At 33.8% G+C, this 11,063-nt stretch overlaps 1 protein-coding gene and 2 long non-coding RNA genes across 4 annotated transcripts in view; 1 reads left to right on the plus strand and 2 right to left on the minus strand.

Annotated features, from left to right (window-relative positions):
* Positions 1–3,299: 3,299 nt before the first annotated feature.
* Positions 3,300–4,571, minus strand: LOC109588218 (uncharacterized). Of its 2 annotated transcripts, none has more exons than XR_002188024.1 (4): positions 4,099–4,571; positions 3,939–4,051; positions 3,619–3,877; positions 3,300–3,574 (listed from the first exon to the last, which is right to left on the minus strand). It is a non-coding gene; the product is annotated as an uncharacterized LOC109588218 (long non-coding RNA). The 2 variants fall into 2 exon arrangements; XR_002188023.1 differs by having other exon boundaries at positions 3,619–3,898.
* Positions 4,572–6,441: 1,870 nt separating this feature from the next.
* Positions 6,442–7,637, plus strand: LOC109588217 (uncharacterized). Its single transcript, XR_002188022.1, has 3 exons — positions 6,442–6,585; positions 7,309–7,401; positions 7,538–7,637. It is a non-coding gene; the product is annotated as an uncharacterized LOC109588217 (long non-coding RNA).
* Positions 7,638–8,497: 860 nt separating this feature from the next.
* The window catches only part of LOC105314944 (serine/threonine-protein phosphatase 6 regulatory ankyrin repeat subunit B-like), a 6,443-nt gene continuing 3,877 nt past the window's right edge, over positions 8,498–11,063 (minus strand). Inside the window, exon 2 of the mRNA XM_020004399.1 lies at positions 8,498–11,054. Within this exon, the coding sequence (XP_019859958.1) occupies positions 8,967–11,054 (2,088 nt within the window). The 3' untranslated portion in view covers positions 8,498–8,966. The remainder of the gene's footprint in view (positions 11,055–11,063) is intronic.

Raw genomic sequence — 11,063 nt, forward strand, 5'->3', positions numbered from 1 at the left:
TGCCATACTAACATTGATAGCAATACTCATCAGTGCTGCAAAGGCCATTTCATACCTGCAGTGTAGGGTTGATATGTTGGTCTTTCAGTGGTGATACAACCCTACAGGGGCTTGTTTGAATTCCTTTTATACTTTCAAACCAGCAACCCTACAGGGGCTTGTTTGAATTCATTTCATAGGTTCAAATTCAACAGAGGCTCAACCCTACACTAAATAATTTTTTAAATTTTTTGTTTCTAGTATAATACCTCTTACATTATGTACAGCAGTTTAGGAGAGGCTATCATGAAGATGTCAATGATTTATGCAAATGTGGACTTTTGGTTAGCTAGCTTCCTTTGTTGGTCTCGGCTACACGAGGCATAGGTCCCTAAGTACAGTAGCTTCACAAACGCTCCAGCCTATCACTAACTATGCTCCCCATACTCCATTAAAACATAATTCAACTCTTCCTTCATTTTGTGTTAAACCCATCAGTCAATCTTACAAATCTTACATCACTAGTAGTACAATTAGAGTGAACTCAGTACACCTGGATAATATACAATCAATTTTATCATTAAAGCATAATTACATTACACTTAAATTGTCACACTAGATACTGCAGCATCATCATAATGAGGGCAAGTGACTGTATATTCAGTCAATCCATTCATAAGACAGTTCCATAATGATACTGTATAGGGGGTAGATTTCATGGGGGTTTAATTTTGCTAATTTCATGGTTTTAAAAAATTTGTAAAAATTTTTATTTATGAAAATTATTTTTTATCATACTAATAATGGTCAGTAGAAGAAATTTTTTCTTGTGAGTAGGTTGAAGGGTAATTTTCATGAAATATTTTCCCCAGGAAATATACTCCCTATATGGTAATTCATTACCAGTACAGTTTGTCTTTTATTATAAATATGAATAGTCTTTCCTTTTTATTCCTTATTTCTCTCCTTCTATTGCCTGGAGCGTAATTATTGTATTTTCATGAATCGTGACATGAAGAGGATGCTATATACACTACTCTCAAACTCGCTTTCTGTCATATTTGCACCATTAATTATTGTCTGTATAATTATTCTTAGTTTAATACCGGCACATGCATGCCAACACTCAATTTCTTTACCTCTCTTCTCTCTTTTTGTAACTCCTACATTTTCCCTCTTCATATCATTTAAGGGCAACTAAATTAAAACTATTAAACAAGAAAGAGAGAACTACTACACATACAATCAATGTGAAAATTACAAACTTGAATAATTAAAACAGTGAAATTAATGTCATAATATTATATGTCATACAATTTACGAAGAACATCTTCAAGTGTCTCACCCACTCCTTGTTGAAATGATTGGAAGAAGATATCATTCCATTTTCCTTCTTTAATTAAATGTGACACAAATTCACACTTTTGAATTTCCTTTCCTATCTCCTCATATTTTCTATTGTGTTCGTCACCTGTAGGATCTAGTACATTAACTATTAACCATCCCAGTTGCATGTAGTCAGTACTCCCATCATGAGGCAAATGCTGAGCTTTGTACATGCAACTGTTTGCACCTGAAAATGATGAATGACGATATTCAGCAGGAGTACAGGCATCCAAATCAATTAATATTGCTTCGTACTCACTATTAAAGCACACATTTGGTAATCTGAGGTCATTGTGTCTCAAACCACAAGAATGTAACTCTTTAAGAGCTTCTTTAATCGACAGCAGCAGATACTTTAAGCATTCAGAAGCTTCAACAATACTCAAAGGTCCGTATGGTACTTTCTTGTAAGAGTAAATGACGTAAGGATACTTCTTGACAAGTTGTCGATGAATAAATCTTGTAGGAGAATGATGCGCATTACTAGTTAGAAAGAAGAGATTTATTTCCTCTAGATCATACAAAACTTTATAGATGTTTTGTTCCACAAGTTCAGATGTAGATTGAAACATTACATGCCTTACAGATGGTATAGGCTTACAACTGGGTAGTTTCAAAAATGCTAGATCTGATGCTTCTATTTCGATTAAAGTTTTTGATACATCAGTCGGCAAATCAGGTAGGTTACTTGTTTGCTGTATATATATGTCATTAATAGCTTTCAAGCCTTTTTCAATGTCCTCATAACAGGTCAAACTAACCCAAAACTTAAGATCTTTCCACTCTACACTGACTTTAACAATTACGCCAGCTGACTAAATAATAGGTAATGTGAAACAGGTAAAATAGTTCAATGATTTATCCCTACATTTCAGAAGCCGAATCACATTCACCACCCCAATAATCGATTTATAAATGGTGAATTCCATTGGTGATGATAAAACTTCAAAAGTAGTAATTAACTTTTTGTGATTGTGAGAATAAAGTACGATATCAGGCCTCTCTAATGTGTCAGATAACAGAGTAGGTAGCTCATTTACTTTGACGATAGCTTTATTGATTTCGTATTGATCATCCCGTGTGTCCGACAAATGCTGCAACAGGACTTCTTTTGCATACCCTTCACTTTGTCTTGTTGCCTTTCTTTTGTCTTCTTTCACTTCTTCAAGCTGTCCCGGCCCTTCTTCAGATTCTTCGTCTCCTTGATTGTTGTCACATGCTGGTGACAAACCTACCTTAGACCCTACAGCTTTCAAAGTGTACTTATTGTCTTCCTCAATACCGTAATCGGCGTGTGAATAACTTTCAGATGACCACTCAAGGTCAAAATAGGCTGTATTACACACTCCATAACATCTTGCCAGGGCAGTAGCACTAGTAGCACTGGGGGCTCTAGGAAGTTTGCTGTGAGAAATGTAACTGTGAGGCGAAGTGTCTAATTTTCGTTTACGAGCTGAATGTGGAGTCATCACAGGAGGAAATTCGAAAAGGACAAAACTCAGCTCAAGGAAACTGTTAACTTTTAAGTTTAACTTTGCTTTTGTGAGTTTTCAGTTTTGTCTCAACGTGCAACTCAAGTGACCTCATGTGATGCCCCTACCATATACCAGGGTTCGCTCATATTATGCAGATACCATATAGCATAGCCCCAATACCATCATCCATAGATAAATTTTCATTTTTCAAGTGGGTCTTGACATATATTATTTTGACTCAAAAAAGCCAGACCTTTGTTTGATGGTATAGAAAATATGTACCTCACAAGTTCCACAAATGAGTGCACTATATTTTAGATACAATTAGATCTAAACTGAAATGTATTATTTTTATACTTACCTGTAATACGTAATCCAACTCTAGTTTCATGACTGAGCAACATTAAATCCTTTTCTGCTTTAGAAAACCCTTCTCTGTTTTCAACTGAATCTCCATTCATCAAGAAATTGAATAAAATCTTGTTCTAACCACTATTACAATTATAGCTAGGTGTAATTATGTATATGCACAGTTAACAACCCCCTTTAACATATGATCATTACCATGTCTGTATGGGTATAAATTGGGGTTTTTATCTAGTGCCATTGGTAAAATTACTGACATTGAGCATGTCAACAAATCTATTAAACATAGATGCAAACAATGATGTTTCCAATGCTTCATCCCCAGTACTAACATCACTGAAAGCCATTGAAACAGAGTTACTCAGTGCCTACATTTCATTAAAATTATTGTGTAATAATGTGTACATTATACCTGTGATGCTAGATCAACACGCATCTTAGAGAATGAATTTAAATAGATATGCTCGTGCTTTAATTTGTGAGCCATTGAAAGGCCTGATGCTTTCCTTTTATCTGACTCATACAATCTTTTCAGGTGATCCCAAGAAATATCCTTTTCCTTACACTAATAATATATAATGCATTTGACATGTTTAATTTAAGTCAATCACATACCCATTATGACCGTACTTTAAAATCCCAGCAGTTTTGAGTTGTTTTAATTAGATGTGCTGTGTCAGAAAAAAATATACCTATTTATCAATGATTACAGCTAGTCTTAGAAATAATTACCTTTCCTCAGTAGCATATACATTCTTCACTTTATTCATGCACTTAAATGATTGACCATGAATCTTCAAAAGACGGCGATTAATTGAAAGACCATCAAAAGTGACACCCATTACCTACAGTATTGTAAGGAATTTAAAAATAGATTTTATATTGTTTATACCTTTAAGTCCATCCTCTCAAGTCTAAACACTGAATCCCAAAATGGTTTGTACAACAAGTCTCCAGACATGGAAATAGAAGATATGGGAAGCGAAAACCGGAAAATAGGCTCTTAATCATAAATACCATCATGGTTTTTTTGCAAGAGTGGGCATCTGTAGCTCATCTCCTTCAGTGACTTGCGAAGCTGAGCCAACAGCAACCAATTTTTTTGTCAGACTACCAATTTTTCATCAGGAGGCCAGAGACCAAGCACATCGTAATGAATTCTAACAGCACACCTGAAACATCAATTATACAAGTACACGTACAGTAGAGGTTACTTTCACAAAACTGACAATCATAAGATTTCACTGATGTAGTCTACATTTTTCTCAAACTCTAGTATTTTACTCTATGTATACTCGTAAAACAATAGTACATTTACAACACAGCTATTACTAATATGTATACAAAATATTATATTTGCATACATTATACATGCATTGCGATTATATATGCATAATATTATGCATGTATGTCACTTTATGGTCAAATAAATTTGTTGCGCAATATATGTGTTGCGCTTGACCATCATTTCACATGTTGCTTATCTGTAAGCTCACATTCAAATATATATTTGGAGTACAGATCTATGCCTTGGCTGATATATGTAAAATGGAATTTTACATGTGCAGGAGATGATGAATTACAAAGGGTGCTTGAAGAGCAATGAAATAAAATATGTGACCAAATGGACATGCAGACCAGTGCCACTGCTAAAAGCTTGTAAATATGTATGGAGACTATGGACCTTATAATCCTTTTTAAGTCTGATACCCTCCAGTGTGTCTACATGCTTGTCGTTCCACTCCCACCCAGGAGGGAGTTTAAATTAAACCTATCACGATCCTCCTTCACTTTACCAGTAGAGTCAGATCATGGGTTCTTAGCCACTAAGATCTTGCTTTATATCCTAAGCTGAGAAGCCTAAATGATCAGCAACATAAGTATAAACATTTAAATTCTATATATACATGCATGCACAAGCAGTATACCAGGGTTTTCCACAGAATTGTAGCATAGTGGTCATGCAGCTTCTGTCAGTAGATTGTTAAGTAAGTTGCTCAAAAATTTGGCTAAGGACTAGAGTATTTCGACAAGAATCTTCCATTTTTAGTTTTTTTTCTGAAGCATATATTATGTTATGTCAGTTGTGTAGAAAATTTGAGAATTAACTGTCCATTCTCCATAATCTGGATGATAATAATTGGTGTCACCAATGATATTTTTTAAACGATTATAGCAAAAGCTAATAATAAATTATCAATATAGGTTAGATGAAATAAATGATTTTAATTTAGAAATACAGAAAGATAGTTTGATAGAGGACGGGAGAAAGTTCCATTGATTAATGCTCGATGGGAAAAAAGAGTGAAGAAAGGACGAGGATTTGCAGATGATTGGTTTAAGATTGCCTTGATAATTTGAGCGAAGAGAGTAAAAAGAAGGAGTAAATTGAATTAGAGGATGAGATGATGAGAAAAGCATGCTTTCTTTAATTTTAAACAAAGTGATAAGTTTGAATCCCAAGCGATGTTGTGCTAAAGTAATAAGAAAAAACTTGGACAAAAGATCCCTATATGACGAAGACCAAGATTTAGAAACCATTTTTAATGCAAAATACTGAACTCCTTCAATGGAAGAAGAGACAGAAGGGGAATTGGATCCCAAACAACAGCAGCATATTCTAGAATGGGATGAATTAGAGTTACATAAAGACTAAGGAGAGTTGAGGAAGATGAGTTACGATAAAAGTGACAATAAGTTCTATTACTTTATGGGCCTTTTTTACTGAAGAGATATGAAGATTCCATGAAAAATTGCATGTGAAATGTAGTCCCAGGTATTTAAATTAAAGCACACGTTCAATTAGAGAATCTTTTAGGTGAAGGGGAAGGTGATGAAAAGTATAAATTGAGGCTTGTGGGAAAAAATCATAAATTTAGTTTTAGAACAGTTAAATTATAGTTGATTTGATGATGCCCATTGATTAAGCGAGTTGTTAAGATCACTTTTAATAGTGTCTACTGCCTATTACCATAAATCTGGTTTATTTTGCATGATGGTAATTTTGTAAAGCATTGAGGCATACTAAATTTAGAATTGCTAATAATTTTTGCCTATTAATATATTAAGATAAATAGGCAGCATATGAAAATTTCTAACATCATTTTTATTCCATATTTTGACCATTGAATATTACCCGATTTACAGTAATTTTAGATTTAAATTGGTACATTGCCTAAAATTAATTTTTATTAAAATTTTAAAACTAGCCCACACCATATTGAGCTTAGCGTCTAATTCATAATGTGCTGCAGTTTAATGTGTTGTACTATTGACTTCAATTGCTTGCTGTCTCTCGTAGTGATGGAGTGTCTTACACTTTGTGGACAAGGTGGGAAATAAATGGTAGTCCTGAAAAGAGTTTATACAGGCAGTGAAGGTAACCTAAAAATGAATAATGATTTGCATGTGAAGTGTACATCAGGGTTTCCCACTGGCATAGTGCTAATGCATGCTTCTTGTCAGAAGTTTGTCAAATTGCTAAAAAATTGGGCCAAAGGATATTTTGATAAAAATCACAAGGAAAAAATTCTCCATTTTAATAATATTTTCCAATGCATATTTGTGTCCTAATGCTAATTCTGATCAAGTTAGAATTAAAAAATTTTTTTAAGTTACTCAAAAATTGGACCAATGACCAAATTTCGTCAAATTTTGTCAGAAATCGCTCTGAGAGAATCCTCCATTTTTATAATTTATTCTGATACACACACGTTCTTATGTTGTGTAGAAAATTTGGGCTGATTCCAATCAAATATGGATTTTTGTAAATTTTTTAAAATGCTCAATAATTGGAAAAAACAGGGACTTTAGCCAAATTTCATCAAAAAATGGCAATGAGAGAATTCTCCACTTTTATAATTTTTTTTCTAATACATACTGTATGCATGTAATTATCTTGTGTAGAAGTTTTGAACTGATTTTAATCAAAATAGATTTTTCAATAATTTTAAAAGTTTCTCCAAATGCCATATACTATATTGTAGCAATTATCAGCTCATGAAGCTCATGCCGTTTAGCTCACTTAGCATGCTTCATAGGAAATCCTAGTGTACATGCATATGATTTTCTACCTTTCTTTCTATTTTTCCCTTTCCATTAGTTAGTACAATTTTGATGTCAGCATGGTTGTGTTAGGTGTTAAAATGATATATGATCCTTTATTACCAGGACATAAGAAGAGACTAACACAAACGTAAGATATATCAGTTTTGATGTGAAACAGTATTAATAATATCAATCAATATCAGTGTTAATATCAATTATGTCAGTGATGATAATATCAGAGTCAGTTTTCTATTATTGATAATATTTTGTCTTTTTCATAATAGGATGAAATCTCTTCTTGCTAAATCAGTTTCTGCTCAGTCTACTTACGTTGACTTGACGTTATCTTTTAATAATGATTTACCAGGACCTCCTGTTAGATATTATTTTAAAATTATCATTATTGAGCAAATAAAAATAGTCTAAGTTATACTAATTTTGTTATTTTTATTATTTAAACAAGGCCCTGCCAATTTAATAGATTCATGTTTCATGACGTTTATTTAAAATAATGTGTCTTCAAAAGTATACGAGTGGATCTAATCCTGCTAGAGGTGTTTAAATTTTGTATATCAGATCTACCTCTCTCTAGCTGTTTGGGGTGTTTCAAATTATGTGTTGGGACTATGGAATATTCACTATTCAGTGATTCTTGTGTAGTTGGAGAAGGTCTTTGTTTCTGCTGTAAACCTGTCTTACCAGAGAGGAGCGTAACAGACTATGGTCAGCTGATTGTAATTACTGTATCAGTAAGCAGTTATAATAATCACATTTGAATATGCATCATCTATGTGTGTGTAGACACTATGCATTACTTATTTATTGAGCTGTGAATCTACTGCTCAATAGCAGTCATCATGTCCTAAACCACTAAAACTGATACCAGTAATTTACAAAGAGGGATTTTGGCAATTTAAAAACATCCATTTGCCAATTATGCCAATCACTAAAAAAATTCAGCAATTCACTAATTATAAAATTTTGGCTTCAAAGTTCTATACTATAGCTAGATTTATCATGATAAACTCACAAACCCAAAAAAGAGAAACAAGACTGTTGTACTACTTCCGACTCTATTAAGCTCAACTGAGATATTAAATATCTTGGTATTGTTAATGGTCCTAAATTATGTGAGGGATGAGGACTGAGTCAATGGATTGAGGTAGAGAGGCACTGACATGCGAATATTTTTAATTTTTTGATTGTTATAGTGCTGCAATTCATAAGCACATTGATAAAAAAGCTGCAATAGGTTGATTATCTGATTAATTATAAAGAGAACAAATAAACTATCAAATTTAGTAAACAAATATAATTAATAATAACAATAATAGTCAGAAAGCAAAGCAATAAATGTGCATGTATCATGCCATGTACAAACAAAGAATCAATTTCTAAAAATAACAGTAATAGGTAACATGATAAAATTTCGAAAAGATAAATACAAAAAGTGAGAGAAAGAAAAACTGTGAAGCTGTGATTTGTTAGTCAGGCGGGCCCACCTGACTAGTGATTTGTAGTGATGCAATAGAAATAATGGCCTTCCTATATGCCATATTGTGCTGCTGCTTAAGTTCCCATGCAAGTAAAGAAGAGCTAATGTTAAAATAAGTCATGTAATGATGGATTTTCATTACATTGCCATATCACTTGAAATAAAGAATAACAAAAAGTGAAGATAGTATGGTTCTTGATAATTTGTCTTTTTTATGTCTAATCCTCACCTAGTTTCATTCTTTTGGTAATTTGATGTTCCTCAATACCTGCACCTGTTGTTGTTCGCTTGAAATATCTTCTTCTTTCCTCCTCCGTCATATCAAGAATCATTTCATGATAGGCCTTTTCAAGATATTTAGCTAATAAAGAATCAGGATTAACGGCCTGAGCTACTTCAATATCATGAGGATGAGGTTTTAAATTATATCTCTCAATGAGAAACCTAACAAGCTCCAAGTTAGAACTCTTGCTAGCATAATAAAGCAGGGTTTTTAAATCATTTGTTTCCACTAGTGCATTGCAATTATGATCAGCTAGAAAGTATTGTACTAACTCCATATTACCAGCTTCGCATGCTCCATGAACTGAAGTGTATCCATTATTATCAGGATCATCAGGAGTACAGGGAAAGGTCTCTATGAGATAACGTACCATACGAATATTATTAGAACGAGAAGCATAATGAAGAGGAGTACGACCAGACTTGTCTTTAGGTACTGGATTAGAGACAATGTTTGGTTCTAGATACTGGTACATATCAACCAATGAAAAATCAAACAACAAAAATTCATTTATTTCTGCTAGTAAATGTAAGCAAGTGATGCCTTCTTCATCTTCTAATAAAGGATCCAGTCCATGTTCCTCAATTAGTATTATTACTACTTCTATATTTCCACCCTCACATGCTGCATGAAGTAAACCACGTCCTCTATTATCCATTACATTAACACCTTGAGGATAAATACTGGCTAAATAAAAAAACACATCAACATGTCCATTACTGCAAGCTGTATGAAATGCGGTGCATCCTTTATCATCAGTAGCTGTAAGGAGATGATGATGTGTAGAACTATCAGTTACTGAAGACAGTAAAGCCTCAATACTTTCTTGATGACCTGCAGCAGCTGCTATGTGCAATGGTGTCTGCCCTTCCTTGTTAGTTAATAATAGACAAATAGCAAAAAAACTAGCTCTTAACAAAAGTTCTACCACACTTTGCTGTCCTGTACTACAAGCTATGTGGAGTGGTGAATTACCATTATTATCTTGAGCATTAACATGAGAAATTAAATCTTGGGGACAGTCTAATAAACACTTAGTGTTACGTATCCAATCCACACTAACTGAGGGAATGGTCTTGTTCAGTAAATATTCTATTACATCTAATCTATTAGCTAATACTGCATCATGTAGCGGTGTACTCTTGTTGTGATCAATTGCAACAGGATTACAATAATTATTATCAAGGAGATACTTTAATACAATCAAGTGACCTATTGCTACCGATATGTGAACTGCTCCAGAACCTTCATCATCAGTAGCTGATAAATTGCACTTCTTACTGATAAGAAATTTAATAACTTCTAACTGATTAAAACGTACTGCAATAAGGAATGGAGTACGACCATGATTTCTTACAGGTAGTTCAAGTGATGATGGTATTTGTTTTATAATGTACTGGACCAAGTTCAATCTTCCCTTAATACATGCATAGTGAATAGGAGCCATTCCCTCATCATTCAGAGCACACAGATCTAACTCATGATTCTCTACTAGATGCTTGAGTATAGGAAGAGAGCCACTGGACATACAGGTAATGTGAAGAACTGTTGATCCATTAGAAGTAGTAGCTGCTACATTACACTGAGAAAGACTAGTGAGATAAAGTACAACAGGAATATGACCTCCTTCACATGCTCTATGAAGAACTGTACTACCAGTAAGAGTAGTAGTGGCGTTAACATCACACTGATACTTGTTGATCAGTTCCTGTAGACAATGTAGCTTACCGTTAAAAGCAGCTGAATGAGCTAGTGTGAGCTTGTTACTGTCAGTGTGATTAGTAATATCCACACTATACTCCTGACTGTACCATTCCAGTATATGAGTATGACCATTCTGAGCTGCTGCATGTAATACTGAGAAGCCAGAGTTATTAATATTGATAGGTTCAAGATTGTATTGTTGTATCAGTAATTGTACTAGATCAAGATTGCCAGAGAAACAGGCATGCATGACACAACTACTACCATGTCCATCAGTAACAGTGACATCACACTTCACGTCATCTATTAGAAAAGTCACCAATTGAAT

The sequence above is a fragment of the Amphimedon queenslandica genome, unplaced genomic scaffold, assembly GCF_000090795.2.
Source record: "Amphimedon queenslandica unplaced genomic scaffold, v1.1 AMPQUscaffold_12229, whole genome shotgun sequence".
NCBI classification, from domain to species: Eukaryota; Metazoa; Porifera; class Demospongiae; order Haplosclerida; family Niphatidae; genus Amphimedon; species Amphimedon queenslandica.